We start from the raw sequence: 20,677 nt of genomic DNA, 5'->3' as shown, positions 1-20,677 counted from the left end.
AGTGATGTGTGTGAAAATATTGATTCGTGTGAGTGTATTAACAGAAATGAAAGAGTGAATGTGTGAAAAAATAGCAGTTAGCCAGAAAGCAGAAGCCAGCTTCAAGGTCCATTTTCTCCTCTTAACAGTGGCAGAAGCACTCCTAAGAATCCAGCCAAAATATTAAAGAGCACAAAGAGACTATTTAAAACATCAAACAAAGTTATTGTAGTTGGGGAATCGGGGTTAAAGAATAAATATGGGTTCTAACAATAGCAAAACTTCTGAGAATGAAAAATCAAATCTGCTATCACCCACGTTGAAATCCCCTAATATATACTACATGATTACCAATTATGGCAAGCACAGCATTGACCAGCTGGACATCTGGGTAAAAGAATTTGGGTTTCCATCAACCGGCAGCTTCTCTCTCAGACAGATAGAGATATTAAGAGACAAATTAGAAAAGAAATAAGCAATTTAAAGTAGACTGGAAGGCTTATGCTTGGCAACAAAAAGCACATATCAGGGATTTAAAAAAAAATTAAAAGGCAGGTACAGATCCACCAAACAACTGTGTCTCAGTATGTCCGGTGTGCTAAGCTCGACCTGGACCTGGACTGGGCTCCCGTCAGAAGAAGTCAGCCTCAACAATGAGCAGCAGCAGCTACAGCAGCAGCACCAGCAGAGGCACAGCCTCAGCCACAAACTGTGGCCTCAATATACCCAGATGAGGCAACGAGAGAACATGGATCATTAATTCCTGCATCTCCAACATACAAAGAGGCCAACAAATTGTATTGGGGTGGCCCAATCCCCCCCAATCGCCTTTCCAGCCCTCATCACACTCAAAGCAACAAAGAATACCAGCTCAAATAAATCTCGATGCTTTTGCACCGATGATGGAGGTGGCAGCAGGAGATGAGACTTCACATAGTGCGCATGCGCCAACGTGCATGCTGCCTGTTGCCATAGCTCCGTCTCGTCGTCTTACTTTTTCCAACTTTTAGCTTTCCTTTTTCTTCCAAACTTAGGTAACTTGTGTGTAAGTATAATTTAAACTATGCTCTTTACGAAAATGAGAGTAAAAAGTGTTTTACTACTTTTTTCGCCGTGGAACTTCTTCTCCTGCTACTTGGTAAGGGAACTGCTGCAGATCATCTGTTTGGCCGTAATTGTTTACACCAGGGAACAGCTGATCGCGCTGAAGCCGAGAGGCATGGCGCCCAGGACAACCGATGTCCCTACTGAGATCTGGAGGAGGACACACCAAGGATGCAGAGGTGGAACGAAGCGGCGAGGGAAGAGAGAGACAGACAAAAAAGACTTAAGAACAAGAGATTTAAGCCATGTCTTGAAGCCTTCTCTCGTCATGGGCAACATGAGATCACTGGCGAATAAAATGGACGAGCTAATGGCGTTAGCCCAGAGTCAGATGGAGTTCCGTGAATGTAGTTTGATGTGCTTCTCAGAGACATGGTTACACCAGGATATCCCGGATCATAACGTTTCCTTCGACGGCTTTCAGACTGTTCGGGCTGACAGGGATCACACCGGGAGTGGTAAGCGGAAAGGCAGCGGGCTTGCTGTTCTAGTTAACAACAGATGGTGTAACCCTGGTCACGTTACTATCAAGCAGAGAATCTGTACCCGGACATTGAACTGTTAGCTGTGGGACTCCGGCCATATTATCGGCCACGTGAATTCTCAAATGCCATTGTTGTGGCTGTTTTCATCCCCCTCTCTGCTATCCTGGCATCGGCGTGCAACGCCATTCACACCGCCATAGCACAACTACAGACTCAACACCCGAATGCACTCATATTAATCTCGGGTGACTTCAACCATGTCAGTGTTTCAACAACACTGACTAATTTCACGCAGTATGTGAATTGTCCTACTAGAGAGGAGAGGACAATGGACCTGCTGTATGCTAACGTTAAGGACGCATACAGCTCTTCCACCCTCCCCCCCTGGGTAGGTCAGACCACAACCTGGTTCACCTCAAACCCTGCTATGTGCCGCTGGTTAAAAGGCAGCCTGCGACCACAAGGACAGTGAGGAGATGGTCGGAGGAGGCCTATGAGACACTGCAGGAATGTTTTGAAGTGACAAACTGGGATGCACTCTGTGAGCCTCATGGAGAGGACATTGACGGGCTTACTGAGTGCATTACTGGCTACATTAACTTCTGTGTGGACTGCAATGTCCCAACTAAGATGGTCCATTATTATCCGAATGACAAACCGTAGGTAACAAAGGACATCAGTGACATCCTGAATGTCAAGAGGAGGGCCTTTACTGATGGTAATAGGGAGGAGGTGAGGGAAATCCAGGCCGACCTGAAGATGAAGATCAGGGAGGCCAAGGAGAAGTACAGGAGGAAGCTGGAGCGGAAACTCCAGCAGAACAACATGAGAGAGGTCTGGAGCGGCATGAAGACCATCAATGGCTTCAGACCGACTGGCAGCAGAGGAGTTGAAGGCAGCTTGGACAGAGCCAACAAACTTAATCTGTTCTTTAACAGATTCGACACACCGGCTCCTGCTCATCCCCCTCTAACTCAGCTGCTGTCAGCCCTCAAGCTCCTCTGAGTCCACTGCTCCCCCCTCCTCCATCTTCCTGGGAGAGTCCCACTCCCCCCTCAACTGGCTATCAGGTTAATGGATCTCTTCACACTAATGACTCCCCCCCTCCCCTGATTGTAACCTCTGCTGTGTGCCTGACTACTGATCAGGTGAGAGGACAGATGATGAAACTCCTTTCAAACAAGGCTGCAGGCCCCGATGGAGTTAAAGGATGCTAAAAGCCTGACGCTAACAGACTCAACAAACTGATCCGTAAGGCCAGTGACATTGTGGGGGTGGAGCTGTACTCTTTGGCGGTGGTGTCAGAGAGGAGGATGCTGGCCAATCTACATGTCATCTTGGACAGTGTCTCCCACCCACTTCATGATGTGCTGGTCAAACAAAGGAGTACCTTCAGCGGAAGACTCATCCCCCCAAAAAGCACCACAGAGCGCCACAGGAAGTCATTCCTGCCTGTGGCCATCAAACTCTTTAACTCCTCCCTCTAGGTGTTAGTCTGTATGACCTTAAGTCATTATACTGGACATTGATCATTACATCTCTGCAATACTTGACATAATTGTGCAATATTCTGTGTTAATACTCCTGTGCAATATACTCTTTTAAATTCCCTATTTATTGATATTTATTCATACCTCTTAATGCTGTGCAATATCCTCCGTCTCATTATAATCTTAATAAGCTTAACTTGGCAGTTCATGCACTATTACCTTATACCGTATTATTATCTTCAACCGGTAAACCCACTTTGTACTTCACACTTATTTTATACTTGTTTTTATTATATACTTACACTATATTACAGAAAATAAAAAGGTATATTATATTTTTTTGCTTAGTACTTCAATTCCTGTGTGCACTGACGTGATAGTGAGCTGCTGTAGCAAAAGAGTTTCCCCTCGGGGATCAATAAAGTGTTTCTGATTCTGACAACTGATTTTCAGACCATAGAGAGACACGCTATCCATGAAGAAAAATTCCTCAAAGATAAGCAAAAGAGGAAAAGTACGCAGCTGAGGGTGTACGAGAATCAGAACAGAGGCCGAGGCCAAGGCCGACAAGGACGTGGAGGAAGGGGGAGAGGACGAGGAAGAAGTGACGCTTGTTTTAAATGTGGCAAAATGGGACATTGGACAAAGGATTGCCCTGAGAATCACGGTCAGGCTGACTAGATGGGGTGTCGACATTAGGTAGGGAAGTGGTTGGCTTGAACATTGAACTGGAGACGACACATCAGTTACGTAAGAGCACCCACACTGACACGAAAGAGCATGTGAACACACATACAGGCAACTGCCTGCTTGAGACACACACTGATACACACACTCCTGCACTCAATAGTATGAAGAGTCCTAAACGCGAAGTCGGACACTGAATGACGTGAGTGGTGTGATTATATACTGGCTGTGATTGGGGCTAATTGAGAGCAGGAGTGTAACTGGGAGCAGGTGTGGGTGATTACAGGCTGGTGAGGCCATGACAACCTGTGACAGTACCCCACAGCCAGCTCCCGAGGGCCGAAAATCCCCTCCCCCGACGTGGTGGCCTGTCCACCATAGGGAGCAAGCCAATCCGGGGAGCTGGTCAGAGTCTGAGCAGGTGTGGAGCTGGTCACCTCGGGCGGACAGCCCAGAGCTGGGACCCGGGTGGAGCTGGTCACCTTGGATGGACGGCCCGGAGCTGGGACCCGGGTGGAGCTGGTCTCCTCAGGGAGGCGACGGCGAAGGCTGGGACCCTCTGGAGATGGGACAGTAGGGCTGGAGACCGGCGGCTGGGCCTCCAGGATGGAGACTGGCGGCTGGGCCTCGGAACTGGAGGCTGGCAGCGGTGGTCCAGCGGGGACTGGAACTGGCGAGCCGCTGAGCGGCGGAGCAGGCAAGCAGATGGGAGGCGGAGCAGGCGAACTGCTGGGAGGCGGAGCCTTGGATTGTAGACTGGCTGACGACCATATTTCTGGCGGGCCAAACTCCCTGCCAAGTAGTGTTGTAAACCGGCCCAGAGAGTTGAGGACGCCATCCTCCCGCACTGCTAGGGCTCCCGCGCTGCTAGGGCTCCCGCGCTGCTAGGGCTCCTGCACAGCGCAGTTCCGGGCCGGCTAGCCAGAGCGCCATGTAGGCCACCCTAGATCATTCGGTCGCGAACTGGGTTGGGTTGAGGAAGACCAGGTAACACTTTACAAAAAACTCTTCACACTCCCCCACTGAGCCTGAGAAGGTCCTTGGCTGCACCAACTCACCAGCCGTCAGGAATGAGGGAGGGTGGTTGAGGAGGTACCGTTGGACCAGGCCCCATACATTGAGGTAGGGGCCATCGGGGCCACTGGCTGCCAACTTCGCGGTATCGGTCCAACCTTCTGTTACGGTTACAGACAGGCGGGGGACACCGCGGGTGACAGGAATGATCTTTATTTACTGACAGCCAGGATTGCAGAGTGTTAAGAAAGGGGAAGTGGATGTAGGGAAGTCCCTGGAGGTAAACCGAAACTGGGGAACCACTTTAGAAGCCACGGAGGACTGGAGAAGCCACGGAGGACTGGAGCAGCCACGGAGAACTGGTGAAGCCACGGAAGACTGGAGAAGCCACGGAGGACTGGAGACACGCAGGAAACAGGGGAAAACACTGGAAACTATCACAACGAGGGTTTGTACTCAATGGTATGAAGAGTCCTAAATGCGAATGAGGTCGGACACTGAATGAGGTGAGTGGTGTGCTTATATACTGGCTGTGATTGGGGCAAATTGAGAGCAGGAGTGTAACTGGGAGCAGGTGTGTGTGATTAAAGGCTGGTGAGGCCATGACAGGCTGTGACAGTTTACAGTCCTTCCAAAAATGAGCAGCAGATTTGTGAGGACAGTAGGGGTTTCAGGAACACCCCTGGTGTAAGGGTACACCACACCATTGTCATGCAGTGAAGAAATTGAGAAACACTTTAAACATTCATTTTTTGTTATCTAAACAATGCCCGATCAATATTATTGGAAGAGATATAATGATAAGATTAGGAATTATCCTGATTTCAACTCCCAAAGGCATCGTTGTAGCCAGAATTTCTGACACTGCATCACAGTATGTGAAACACAGTAGCAGGGAGCTAATGTATGGAAGCTGCCACACACAGCTACTACCAGACGTTGTGAGGAAGCTGCTGGTTGGGTAAAGACATCAGACTCAGGTGTGGATTTTCACAACCGACTTCAGGTATCTCGGAAAAGATTTTCAGCTATAGCAACTGGGGTAAGAAGCATTGAGCTCATTCCAGATTCAGAGTTTTTAATGGCAAGTTTGGTAACATCAGAGGATGAAATAAGTCATGACAAAAACATTTTTGTGAAAGACGTCTCAGAAATGCCTGTGTTAAATCATGTACTGTACTGCTTGTGGGCACAACACAAGTATGATGTAGGATTAATCATACGAAAACTCCGGGATGCAGGAGAGCCACAACAGTGGAGGTTCGTGCAAGACTTGCAGGTGGTAAATGCAGCATGCACATGCACCCAATGTTCCCAACCCCCACACAATACTCTCACAGGTGCCACCTGGGAGTAAGTGGTTTTCAGTTGTAGACCTGACTAACGCTTTTTTCAGCATCCCAGTGGATCCTGACAGCCAGTATTGGTTTGCATTCTCTTTTGAAGGTAAGAGTTTTACATTCACCAGACTTGTCCAAGGGTATTCAGAGAGTCCTGGAGTCTTTAACGATGCGTTAAAAAACAATTTGGAAACGTTAAAATTCACAGAAGGAAGTGCACTCCTACAATATGTAGATGACCTCATGATCTGTTAAAAAACATGAGAAGCTTGTTTAAAAGACACACTAGCTCTGCTCAATCACTTCGCAGAGAATGGCCACAAAGTTATCTTATCCAAGCTGCAGTTTTTGTCTGAAAAGGTCACATTCCTGGGTCATGTGATCTCAGCTGAGGGGAAGTCCCTATCATCCAAAAGAACCCAGGTAATTCAACTCATCGCAAAGCCAGAGACAAAGAAACAGGTAATGGTCCTCCTAGGAACGATGTCATACTGTAGACAATGTGTTGCAAATTATGCACAGCTTGAAGGCCCCCTTGCAGATATTGTGCATGGGAAAGGTCTTGCAGCAAAAGACAAAGTCCATTGGACACCAGAAGCAGTGAAGGCTTTTGCTGGTCCTCCAGACACCCCCAACTCTTGGTCTCCCTGACAGTAACAGACCTTTCACACAGACTGTTGATGATGGGTTCATGACTTCTGTGCTACTACAAGAACATGCAGGGAGACTGAAACCAGTGGGCTATTTTTCCAGCAAGCTGTCTCTGTTGCAGCTGGGCTGCCAAATTGTCTGAGGGCTGTGGCGGCTGCAGAGAAAGCTGTTATAGCCTCATGTGACATTGTGGGTTATGCTAATCTAACACTATTGGTTCCACATGCGGTTTCAATTATGTTGCTTGAACATAAAACATCACATCTCTCAACAGCCAGGTGGTTAAGATACAACACCATTTTGCTTGAAATGCCTAATATCACATCAGATATGTACAGTGGTTAACCCAGCAACTCTCCTCCCTACAGCGGCAGACGGTGAACCCCACAATTGTGTGGCAGTGATAACAGAGACTTGCTCCCCCAGACCAGATCTGCAGGAAACCCCATTGATCAATCCAGATCTGGAGCTGTTTGTTGACGGTTCAGCATCACAAGATCCAGCAACTGGTAAAAATCTTGCAAGGTTTGCAGTAACAACTGCATGAAACAATTTTGGCAGAAGCATGTAAATGTGCTAATGACCAAACTATGAACATTTTCACAGACAGCAGATATGCATGGGGAGTGGCGCATGACTTTGGAAAACTCTGGGCAAACAGAAACTTCCTTACATCTTACACAGTATTAACTAATGAACTTCTGACACTTACAGCTGATTTGCAGGAACTGAAGACAAGAGCAACGGCAGAGGAAAAAGCAGTGTGGCAAAAGGCAGGCTGCTCTATCACAGAAAAAGGCAAATGGCAAACCATGCTTACTGAAGTATCTGTTCCATTATTATGCTGTGTTGACCCATGGGCGAGACCATTGGTCAAAGGGGAGCATGGTGCTGGAGCTGAACAGATGCTGGTTCGCAAAGGGATTTAATAACTTCTCTCAAATATTTTGCCAAAAATGCATTGTTTGTGTAACCAATAATGTGGGGAGAAGTATTCAAATCCCACAAACCGCCCATGTGCCTCCTGAGAGACCCTTTTGAAATCCTATTTGGCAGGCCGTTAAACGCTGGTATTGGTCCAGTAAAAAGACAACTACCCGACACCAGCCAATGTGAGGATGAGATGCTACGCTATTGCGCAAACTTTATCCTCTGTGCTTTCTGAAATTCACAAACAGGTGAAGGAAACCATTCCAAGGGCTGCAGAGAGGAAACTGCATGACTTGGAGCCTGGTGATTGGATTGTGGTGAAGGATTTCAGACAAAAGAGCTGGCGGGCTCGCAGGTTGAATGGTCCATACCAGATATTGCTCACCACTGAAACAGCTGTAAAGGTAGCGGAGAGAGCTACGTGGATCCACGCCACCCACTGCAAACAAGTGCCCGAGCCAGAGCCAGCAGCCAATCACCAGACAAGTGCAGATTGAGATCAGTGAGTGAACCAAGCTTTCCTCCCCTTGTGCATTCATGGGTTATTGGAGGGGAGTGGCGGTCCCCGGGTGGAATTTCTCTGAGCATACCTAGAAATTCCACTGGGTCCACCCAGAACCACTAACCTCCTGAACCAACATCACAGGCACACTGATTAGGGGAAGGCAGAGGTGACACAACTGATAAGATGACACTTGAGACCAGGGAAAGATGGCAATGGAGGGGTGACGGACTGAGAGGCGGGGTGCTGCTCCGGCCCATCATGACTACCAATCCAACATCCCAAGCTGGCATTGTTAGGTTCACCAGACGGTGCTATACATCTAGAGACCACTTTCTGGGGACCTCAACCATACATCACTCAGCTGAATCTGACTGACACCACCAGCTTACACGCCCAGGAAGCGACAATCTCATCATCCTGATACCTACAGATGATGAATTTGGATCCCTGAGAGAGCATGTGTGGGTATGTGGACAACATGTTTATCAGTCTCTCAGACCGGGGTGGTGTGGCACTTGCTACCTTGCTAAGCTGATAACATCTATGAACATTCTGCCAACCATCACTCATTTCCACACCCACTATGCTCACTATTACTTATGCCATAGAGCACGGCGATCCATTACGAGAGTGTCACCAGGGGAGAAAGGAATCAGTGGCATCCTCCCCTGGTGGGGGACTGTGAATAATGCCCACAAGATAGATCACCTGGCCGTAGATCTTAAGAACTTGACGGCCCTGGTAGAAGTGGGGTTTTCCACCCTCACTCCTACCATGCAGGGGATCAAAAACATGGCCGGGTTTGTCATATTATTGGGACTGATTGTTGCACCTATGTTCCAGATATCACAGACAACATGACTCATGTTTCCCACCTGAACTATCTACTACACGAGGAGAAAAGCCTAGACTCCCAGAGTGTTAGGGCCAATTTGGGTTCAGGAGGCAGACATCTCAACATTTAAGAGTAGGCTTAAGACTTTCCTCTTTGATAAAGCTTATAGTTAGGGCTGGCTTGGGTGAGTCCTGAACCATCCCTTAGTTATGCTGCTATAGGCCTAGACTGCTGGGTGACTTCCCATGATGCGCCTCCTTCCTCTCTTCTTCTCTCCCTCTCCATCTGTATGCATTTTTATCCCATTACTGCATGTTACTAACTCGACATCTTCTCTACCCTGTAGTTTTGTGCTTTCTCGTCTCTCTCCTCTCTCCTTCTGATGCTTTCAGCATTTCAGCAACTCCCCCCCCTCAAAACCTCTCTCTCTCTCTCTCTCTCTCTCTCTCTCTCTCTCTCTCTCTCTCTCTATCTATCTGTCTCTCTCTCTCTCAAAACCTCTCTCTTGCTCTCTCTCTCTCTCTCAAAACCTCTCTCTTGCTCTCAAAACCTAACCTGCCCACTAGTGAGTCTGGTTCTGCCCAAGGTTTCTGCCTATTAAAATGAAGTTTTTTCTTGCCACTGTCGCCAAGTGCTTGCTCATGGTGGGATTTGTTGGGTCTCTGTAAATAATATTATAAAGAGTATGGTCTACCTGCTCTATAGGAAAAGCGCAATGAGATAACTTCTGTTATGAACTGGCGCTATATAAATCAAATTCAGTGGAAATTATTTGAATTCATGACAAGTCCAAATGGTTCCACTTTACTTGAGGTCAAGGGAATTATTCATGACGCAATTATAATGGTCATTATGTCATTATCAAAACCAAGCACATATGACAGTATAATGTAATGTTAACACATAAAGCTAAATAGTTTCTTTAAGTTTGATAAATAGGCATGCTATGGCAAGTTTTATGACAGGTAATAATTTCTTGGTTAATGTCAAGTTGTCATAACAAAGACATATCAAACAATGTCAACTTTGCATTACAAGTGACATAATTAACCAAATGACACTTAATGACAACAGTCATAAACCTGCATAAAGACTCCTTCATGTTCATGACAGTTATGTCAGTCTAATGCACCCACCTTCAAATAAATACAATTGAAGTGAATTGAATTGAACTGGCCTTATAACATTTTAATGACATCTGTATGACAAGCCCAAATGGTTCCACTTTAATTGAGGTCAAGGGAATTATTCATGACACAATTATAATGACATGACAATCTCATGACAGCCAGTGTCAACCAAATGACATTTAATGACAACAGTCATAAACCTTCATAAAAACTCCTTCATGTTCATGATAAATAAGGTGTTACCACTACTTTCACATTCTTGAACATAAAAACTTTATTCAAACATCAAAATGTTCTACACAATTAGGACATTATTGCTATTACTTCTAGTGTCCATACCTTTAAAACTTTCTGAAATATTCAATGTTTTCCAGGGATTTTCCCCCATTCAAATTAATGGACAGAATGTTAGAGTGGGTGACATCACACACAGAGTTAAGCTGTTAAACTCTCTTCAACTTCCTCTTACTCCCACAATTTTCACTCTTCATACACAATTGTTCCTTTAAAACGTAAAAAAATTAATTTTCCTCTTTCAAAATGTATGTATGTATGTAACTATCTAAGCAAACGGACATACATATTTTGCCTCAAAGTGACAGGAGTTCCCTCCAACTGCCCCATTGACTCCAATGTTAATAGAGACCAGAAATTAAAAAAAAAAATTATGCATGTTGAGTTCAGGTAGTTTTTCCGTGGCTCTGTTTCAGATGTTTGACCCATGAAGACCTCTATCTTAGGCAGCATCTGGGCGCATACAGGCAGAGACTGGAAGAGTTAAACTATTCAGAGCTGTAAACTTGTCATAACATTTTAAACTTGGTTCTAAAAGACACAGGAACCCAATGCAAATATGCTAAACTGAGTGTAATGTGCTCTTTTTTACTTGTTTCGGATAAGACTCTGGCAGCAGTTTGTACACGATGAAATATGGAATCATGTACTGCTAAAACATGTAAGAGCTAAAGCAGCGACCTTGTCTTCTTTTAACCTTTTTACACATAAATACAGCAGACTGAATATAAACAGACGCAGAATGGAAGCAAAGGGACACCAGAGTTCAATAACCCACTGAGCATACACACTTTGGATTGATTCGAGGCCGGCTGGCGGCCCAGGGCCTTTATAAACCGACCTGCTTCCCTCCTCTCGTTCTGCTGTCCTGACAGAGCACAGAGCAGGGTGTGTTTGATTTTTGTCTCAGAGCAGGATGATTGTTGTGAAGCGAGCAGTGCTGCTGCTACTGCTGCTGGCGGTGATCGGCACGCAGCACCGTGCCCCGGAGACTGTAAACGTCTGACCAAAATGCTGTCAACAAAAGACGTCCACAAGGTGAGTCTGTTTCTGGTCAGTTTGGTGCCTGAGACCAGACAATTTAAGATTTTAGTTTCATTCAACTTAATATAACTTCATTTAACTTCTGGTCTGTGCTGTGCCAGCCTGTCTGTCAATGAGTATGTTTATATGCTCACTAGTATGAGTCTTATCCTGGTTATAATCACATTTTATACAATATGGAACATAAGAACCTGGTTATTCATATACCTGTATGATTCTATTCTGTACTGTCTTTGTCATTTCTGTACTGAGCTTTATTTTTGTTGCCCGAAAGTACTCAAATTTGTTGTATGTTACGTGTAATGTTATAATATTTACCATGCTCACCATCTTAGTTAAGCATGTTAGCATGCTACCATTTGCTAATTAGCAGTAAACACAGAATACATCTGAGGCTGATGGGAACATCATCAGTTCTGCAGGTATAAACCAAAGTGTTGGACACATTAACATGTCGACCTGATGATGGCGCTAGATGAAAAGTCGAAGGATCATCAAAGTTATTACAGTTCATCCTGAGGGGAACATAAACAACCTGTTCTCATTCCCAGGTCATCAGATACCGACATTTTGTCATGCACCTCAGTTTTGTATACAGACGCACATGGTACCCTTTAGCATCTGTAGGAGACGCCTTCAGTAACTACTTGGTTAGGTAGTAGGAAGTCACGTGACGTAAGTGACATAAGTCACATGGCATGACTTGTAACGTAACTTGAAACTTTAAATAACTCAGAGTAACTTTTGGTTGCACCTGGGTGAAAGTCCAGTGTTTGTTTGGACTTATTCTGTATTAAAGATCAATTTAACTCACCCACTTAATCTTGTCTTTGTTGACCTCCAGTGGTTTAACTTCTCACCTAGCTGTGGTGATGTTCTCAGTGTCCTCCGTGATAGCTTTAGCTTTTTCTGACCTTTCCCCCTCCTCCTGCAGATTTTAGGGGACTGGGTTCTGGTCTGGTCCGTCTCTGATACCCAGCTAGGCTTTGACCGGCTGGGAAACCTCTCCAGCTTCCACATAGAGCTCCAACTCCTCCCCGACAACAAAACCATTGTGTACACAGAGAGGAACATGTTCCTGTGAGTGCTTTCATTATAAATTATTTAAATAGAGGTTTAGGTAGGTTTAAGTCAGTCGGCTGCTGGCGGTGGATTCATATTTAGCATACAGATGTGATAGTGGTTTCGATCTGAACATCTGAATGTCGGCAAAAAAGCAAATAAGTGTGAAACAGATTGTAATATAATATCTCCTCTGGAACCAAACTGAAAACATAAACCTCTCTTTTGCTGTTAGTGGCTGTGTTTGTTTTGAGTGAATTATGTGTGTCTAAACTCAAACTGCCTTCTAAATTTATGCATCAAATATAGAAATTTTAAAAAATATTTAACAGTATTTTTTAACTAATTCTTGCTCAGGATAAAAAGGTAATGGTACAGTTACTTCATTAACAGACACTACATCACCAAATGTACTGACTAACGTTTAATGTTAGCATTAAGTTGAATTACACTCCTAATGTTAAAATGCTAATGTTAGTTACAAATATCTTTATAAAAGACTGCAGATAAGGTCATACCTGCCCAGTAATACCTGACCAATTCACTCTTTGTGTGTCCATCTTGGATTTTTATTACATTCTAAAAGGAGTTAAAATAACCGTAAAAGTAGTCTGTTTGCTTTTATACTTTTGTGGCAGAAAAGGTAGTGACACATCTCATGAGAGGGGACCTACTCTCTTCCCATTGGCTCACAGACCTGAACCCTCTTGGAAGAAGTGGCCTTGGATAACAGTGATGACATATGATCTTCAGAGGTGTTAGGATTAATAAATCATCTAGATTTAGACTTTTTCTAGGTTTCTTGTTGGGTTAGTGGCACACAGGAGTTCTTATATACAAACCAATATCAGAGTCACAGTCAGAAACAGTAAAACGATGTGTAGATGTATCAGTGTCGTAGAGTCAGCAGGTAGTTGTGCCTTTATGTTGTGTTGTCTAACTGGTTTCTCATTTTCAGTAATAGGTGTTCTAGGTATGGTTTCAACATATCGATGCCCTTTGACCCCTCCGAATACCACACACTGCACATCATCTCTGCCTGTGAGTCACAGTAACACACACACACATTTGTCTTTCTATATTTGTTAGGGCCGTCACTGACAAAATCCTTTGACCCTAACCTTGACCCAAACCTGAGTGTGCTTTACTATGCATGAAAGTTTGTGCTGTGTGCTGGAGGCCTTCTTCAGGATCCCGAAGATAAACTGGAATGTTTTGGCCAACAAAGTAATAGCTATAGGCTAGGGTGGTACTCCCACAGGTTGGGGCGATGTTGGACTAATGTTGTAACATTGAGGGACAGTCAAGAGAAACTGCATGAACATTAACCCTTATTTGAAGCCAGCTAAATAACCAGAGTAGTAGGTTGGATGCCAGTAACAGTTTTTTCTTGTTGTTTTATGTGGAACTTTATACTGCAGCACTAGAAGTCAAAGTTTGATAAGAAGGCATGCTATGGAAAGTTTTATGAGGTAATAATTTCTTGGTTAATGTCAAGTTGTCATAACAAAGACATCTCAAACAATGTCAACTTTGCATTAAAAGTGAAATAATTAACCAAATAACACTTAATGACAACAGTCATAAACCTGCATAAAGACTCCTTCATGTTCATGACAAATAAGGTGTTACCACTACTTTCACATTCTTGAACAGAAAAACTTTATTCAAACATCAAAATGTTCTACACAATTAGGACATTATTGCTATTACTTCTAGTGTTCATACCTTTTAAACATTTGTTATTCATAATAGTAACAATAATATTTATAATAAAAACAGGAAAAGAAGAAGGAAAATAAAAGTCTGACACTTTAAACAACGGTCAAAACTTTAAAATACATCTAAAAACGGAGAATATATATACATATATACTGTATAGGTATAGGATGATGTTGATGTTATTGTATTATTGTTGTTGATGTTGTTGCTAATAGTGGTGACTTGTGTTGTTTGTGTGTATTAGCGGAGGAAAATTTTATCTATGAGAGCTGCTCCGACTGTCTGGTGGTGTTCTACAGAGGCAAAGTGGCCAACACAAGCAAAGTGGGCCGATTCCTGTTCATCTTCTGTAAACATCACACACACACACACACACACACACACACACACACACACACATTCACATTACTGTCTTTACAATAGATTCAACATTTTGGAAAATAAACGTATGTGTGAGGATTCTCTCGTTCTGGCAGTTTATTCCCAGTTATTTTAACAAAATAAATTAAACTCATTCATGTGTGTGTGTTTGTCTCAGGGAGGGAGGGGCACCATCAGGATGTTGAGCAGTTGAAAGCGGCACACAGCGATCATAAGAAACTGGCAGAGTGTCTGGGATTTCCTCACGACAAACCGTTCAGCTACGACGGAGCTACAGGTCAGTTTCTGTGAGTGGGCTCTCGCTGTCGACCACATTGGTTCTGGGTTTGAATGTGGGTTCATTCTGTGTGGAGTTTTTCATTCATTCATACAGGCCTGGTGGCCTTCGATGGCTCTTTACCTTGTTGAAGAAACAATGGACCAATCAGAGTTTAGTAGTCAGGAATAAGAATGAGGACGCCATCTAGCTACATTCACTTCTTATTGTCATAACAAGAAAGCTATCAAAACATTACATTTATGTTGTAAGCATGAGGTGGTTGTATACACTTTGTAAATGTCTGTGTGTTTTGTATTTTGGTTATGTTCAATAAAGAACATAACCAAAAAAAGCAACATTCATGAAAGATAGTGAGCAGCTATTCAGGTTCGACTTACAGAAATAACAACTCTTAAATCAACATATTTCTTTTATCAACATGACAGAAAACAGCTAACATGAACACCAGGTCACACTGAAGAGAAATGAAGTGGACATTCAGTCTGATTATCAGAATTGGAGATATTCTGATTTTTAGTCCAAAAACACTGGATCCTACACTTCCCATCATGCACCTGGACAGTGTCTTTCAAACGCCACACCTCCAGTTTGTAACACAGGCTGTATTCGTAACCGCCTACTATACTAGCAGTACGTACTGATTTGGCCAGAATGTAGCATGTAGCATGTGGCATGCAAACAAAAGCAAAATCTCCAGTTGACAAAAAATATAACGTAATGTTAGATTTAAGTTCTGTGTGTCGTGTTGTTTTCTGATTGACAGCTCGCTAAGGTTAACGTTGCTGTCTTCGTGATATCAAAGTTAGCTTAGCAGGCTTAACTTAAACATTATGGCTTTGTTATGGGTAGTTTGTTACAGATTACAGGCTGCAGCCTCATTCTCCTTACAGAATCAGACATTTACGTATTATCGTATACATTCATATTCCTCCTATTGTTTACCAAAACCGGAAACCGGGTAAGCCTGGCCTAGCATACTGCAAAATACTACTATGAAAAGCGGTAACTAGTACATACTGCATACTGCATTTGTCTGTAGTATGTAGTAGTCAAGGACTAACCAGGACCAGTAAACTGAACTTGATGTGCACAGTTGGTGGAGGGAAGTTTTAGTGTTTCACCTAAACAAACAAATGTGTAAGAAATAGCAAATTAAATAAATGAAAAATATAAATTCTTCTCCTCTTGTCTCCTCGCAGATTTTTGTCATAAGAAATCTTCTCCAGCAGTGCAGCCTGAACAGTCCTGAGTGAAGATGTTGGAACAAACAAACATCAAAGTGTCAGCATATATCAGATATGTCATTCACGAATAAAATAAAAGCAAAACAATTACTAAAACCTGGATGTGTTGTTTTCTGATTGACAGCTCGCTAAGGTTAACATTGTTGTCTTTGTGATATCAAACGTTAGCTTAGCAGGCTTAACTTAAACGTTATGGCTTTGTATGTAGTACATACTGCTTACTGCGTTCGTCTGTAGTATTTAGTACGCGGTTCCAAATACAGCCACAGACTGTACGTTAGACATTTGTAGTCTGATGACATCACTATAACATCATCAGGCAACAGACGACATCATACATCTGTTTTCACCAACAAGTCCTCCAACCCATGCAACCACATAGGTCGTTTGTTCCTCTAATACGACCCACAGGAGCGCTTTCTAAATTAGAGGGGTAGTGGCGTGTAAGTAGCCTACGTTACGTAAATCACGTGGTTAACGTTGTGAAATGGTCGCAGTTTGGTTAGGTTTAGGCAACAAAAGTACTTGGTTAGGTTTAGGAAAACATCATGGTTCCAGCCTTCGTCGTCGCCGCCGGCCTCCAGAGGGTCCCAGCCTTCGTCGTCGCCACCGGCCTCCGGTGACCTCCCACCTGGACCACAAGCATGCCACCAAGCTTCCAGATGGGATTGAACTACAGTAAATCACAAGACGCATGATTTCAGCTCCGACCCTATTAGTCCCCAGCTCTGCGCCAGGCCAGTCCCCGGGCCGTCCGCCCAAGATCCCCAGCTCCTCACCTGTCCAGCCCCTGGGCTGTCCGCCCGAGATCCCCAGCTCCACGCCAGGCAAGTCCCTGGGTCGTCCACCAGAGGTCCTCAGCCCCGCGCCAGGCCAGTCCCTGGGTCGTCCGCCGGAGGTCCTCAGCTCCACCCTGGTTCGGCTTCATGGTCATCAGTCTGAGACTCCCTCCTCCACACCAGTCCAAGCTCCTGGTCGTCAGCCCGAGTCTCCCTGATCCACACCGATCCAAGCTCCTGGTCGTCCATCCGAGGCCTCCCAGCTCCACACCTGCCCAGGCTCCGGGCCGGTCGCCCGGATCAGCCCGCTCCCCATGGTGGAGGACGACCACCACATCAGTGATCTCCCTCCTACAGATGATCCCTCTCTCCATACCCACCATATCTGGCTGTCATCCAATAAAGAACATTCTGGTCCATCTCTCGGTGTCCCCTGTCTGTTCTGTAACAACGTGGTGCTCTCTGACCTATTTCTGAACAAGTTGAGAACAGTGGTGGTTCGCCTGTTGAGCAAGGCTCTGACCACATACAGATCTGAAATCTGTAAAGGCTGTCAAATTGATCACCCGAGTCAGCTACAACACGAATTTCTGTTTGAGATGCCGGATTATTTCTTCCAATGGCACTACGATGAGTTGACGAAACAGCTTTGGACGAAACATTTTATCAGAGCCATTCAACAGGCGCTTCAGGTACACCATATCCATGTGTCTGCATACAGGGTCCAGAGCACTTCCAAGGCCTTTCTTCATAACCTCAAAATGTCAAGACGCATCGGAGAGAAAATGGAGAAGATGTACGACACGCTTGTTCAGACAAGATGAGAGAAAGATTGTGCTGATGAACTATGTTGCAGACTTTTGGAAGGGAATTGAGTGAATTAAAAAAATGGGTAATTATTGCAGAAAACTTGTGATTTATATAGAGGAACGTGTAATCGTTAATCAGTTAATCAATCAGGTCTTAGATCAGGTGATTAAAAACAGAGTCACCCATATTGTGGATAACAATGTTTTTTTCTTTAGAGACGAAGTTGTTAGACTAGAAACAATTTGGACATTGTTCGAAATGTTGAAAATTGTGATCAGATTGTAAGCGACACATTGCTAGCAGTAAACAAATGCTCGGTGTCTGATACCTTTTGTAAAATCACAAGAGATGAGTAAAGATTCTTGCCTGAAAATGTCTCATCTGTTTACTCTTTACACTTTATTTGTAGACGTGAGTTATTGTGTACAAAACAACATGTATCTGAATACCTGAAATGAACTGAGAACATTGCACAAAGATATTTACCATATGGTGAGGAATCAACATGTTGAAGTTAACCTCAAGTACATTGAGAAATGCTGTGTGTTTATAGTCAATAAAACAATGTAAAGAAGCTTGTGTCTCGTTGTTTTTCAAAAAGCCCTAGAGAGGGCTGCCGGAAACATGGATGAAAAATGTGTCATGAAAAAAGTGTATTATAATCCAAAACTATATTATAGTTTTGGGGGAGTGGAGCGACTACACAGATCTGTGCAGGACGAACAGGGAAAAAAGTCAACGTAGAACAGGTCAAAGATTTTTTATCGGAACAGGACTCATACTCAGCATAAACCGGCCAGGATACATTTTGTCAGAGATAGAGTGTTTGTACCATGACCTCTAAATCAGTTCTAGGCAGACCTTTGTGGTATGCAGGCCTTGACTGAACACAATGATGGGTACAATTATTTACTAACACAGCGGCATACCGGACAATACTATTGAGCTAGCTGGACACCACACAATCCAGACAGATAGGACAAATCTGGTACATTTTCGTTAACAAAGCTTGGTGGATGAACTCTTTTATTGTTAGGAGACACTGCTCAGCTAACCTAGAGTTTCTCATGGTTAAATGTAGACCGTTTTATCTGCCACGGGAGTTCACTTCCACCATTATAACGGCAGCTTATATTCCTCCGGATGCTGATGCCAAGCTTTCTATGAGCGAACTTCATGTGGCCATCAGTAAACAACAGACTGCTCACCTGGAGGCTGCATTTATTGTTGCGAGAGATTTTAATCACTCAAACTTAAAGGCAGTGCTCCCCAAATTTCACCATCATGTTTCCTGTCACACCAGAGGAAACAAAACTTTGGACCATGTCTACACAACATGGCTGAGGCTTACGCCATGACCCCGAACATGGGTCAATCTGATCACCTTTCTTTGTTCCTCACCCCCAAGTATTCACCTCTCATCAATCGGTGAAGCCATCATTGAGGACCATCAAAGTATGGTCTGCGGGGGTAGACTCCACACTCCAGGACAGGTTTCAACACAGACCGGAGTATGTTTGGCTCTCATACCGACACAGACAGCTACACCTCCTCAGTACTGGACAACATCAACGTAACCATAGACAGTGTTACAACTCAGAAGCAGATCACCACATACCCAAATCAGAAGCCATGCATGAACAAGAAGGTGCGCCTCCTGTTGAAGGCACGCAACAGATTCAGGTCGTCCGTCACCTTCAGATCAGGTGACGCACAGGCCTTCAGCACTTCCGGGGCACATCTGAGGGGGGCATCAAAAAGGCCAAGCACTGCTACAAGCTAAAGTTAGAGGAGCACTTTTCCAACTCTGACCCTCGACACATGTGGCAGGGCATCCAGGCCATCAGCAACTGCAAACCCAGACACTCCACCACCGTAGCCACAGATACCTCCTTCCTGAACAAGTTTAACGACTTATACTTCGAGAGAGACAATAGGGAAACTGCCACCAAGCTCACACCCTCATCTGACCAGCCGACCATACACTCACCTCCACAGATGTCTACACTGCACTGAGCCGGATCACATGGCGCAAGGCATCCCCGGTCACGTACTCAAGGCATGTGCAGAGCAGCTCACTGGGGTCTTTACGGATATTTTTAACCTGTCCCTCGCCCAAGCAGCTGTGCCAGCATACTTTAAATCCAATCCATGCTTTTTGCCAGTGCCGAAACACTCTAGTCCAACGTGCCTGAACAACTACCGCCCGGTAGCACTCACACCCATTGTTATGAAGCGCTTTGAGTTGCTGGTCCTGGTACACCTAAAGGACTTCCTCCCATCCACACTGGACCCATACCAGTTTGCCTACCACAGCAATAGGAGCATAGAGGTTGCAGTCTTCGTGGCACTGCACTCTGTACTCACACACTTGGACAATAAGAACACTTATGCACAAATGCTGTTTGTTGACTTCAGCTCTGCATTCAACACTGTCATCCCTTCCAAGTTAATCACCAAACTTGGAAACCTGGGCATTAACACCTCCATTTGCAATTGGATTATGGACTTCCTGACAACCAGACCTCAGCTTGTTAATTCAGGTCACAACTGCTCCACCACCATCACACATTCCTCTACTCCCTCATCACACTCAACTGCTGCGATACTACTGTGATTGGTCTCATCAGCAACAACGATGAGACTGCCTACACGGAGGAGGTCCAGCACCGGGCCACATGATGCTCAGACAATAACTTGCTCCTTAACACCTCCAAAACAAAGGAGCTCATTGTGGACTTCAGGAAGGAGAGAGGAGGCACACATGACCCCATCCACATTAACGGGATGGCTGTTGAGTGTGTCTCCAGCTTCAAGTTCCTGGGGAACCATTTTTTGGAGAACCTGTCCTGGACCACTAACACTTCCTGCCTGGTCAAGAAGGCTAACCAGTGCCTCTTCTTCCTGAGGA

General features: G+C 44.6%; 1 protein-coding gene across 2 annotated transcripts; it reads left to right on the top strand.

Moving 5' to 3' along the window:
- Positions 1-11,297: 11,297 nt before the first annotated feature.
- Positions 11,298-16,273, top strand: LOC122868009 (saxitoxin and tetrodotoxin-binding protein 1-like). 2 transcript variants are annotated; one of them, XM_044179527.1, is made up of 6 exons: positions 11,298-11,482; positions 12,423-12,568; positions 13,515-13,591; positions 14,517-14,621; positions 14,811-14,930; positions 16,133-16,273. In XM_044179527.1, the coding sequence occupies exons 1-6, from the start codon at positions 11,456-11,458 to the stop codon at positions 16,180-16,182; spliced, it is 525 nt and encodes a 174-aa protein (XP_044035462.1). In that variant the 5' UTR covers positions 11,298-11,455; the 3' UTR covers positions 16,183-16,273. The 2 variants fall into 2 exon arrangements, with proteins under 2 accessions (XP_044035462.1, XP_044035461.1); XM_044179526.1 differs by having other exon boundaries at positions 11,299-11,482; positions 13,509-13,591.
- Positions 16,274-20,677: the final 4,404 nt, after the last annotated feature.

Source organism: Siniperca chuatsi, linkage group LG20, assembly GCF_020085105.1.
Source record: "Siniperca chuatsi isolate FFG_IHB_CAS linkage group LG20, ASM2008510v1, whole genome shotgun sequence".
Taxonomy (NCBI): domain Eukaryota; kingdom Metazoa; phylum Chordata; class Actinopteri; order Centrarchiformes; family Sinipercidae; genus Siniperca; species Siniperca chuatsi.
Note: the sequence above shows the minus strand (reverse complement) of the source record. Positions and strands in the feature narration are given on the sequence as shown.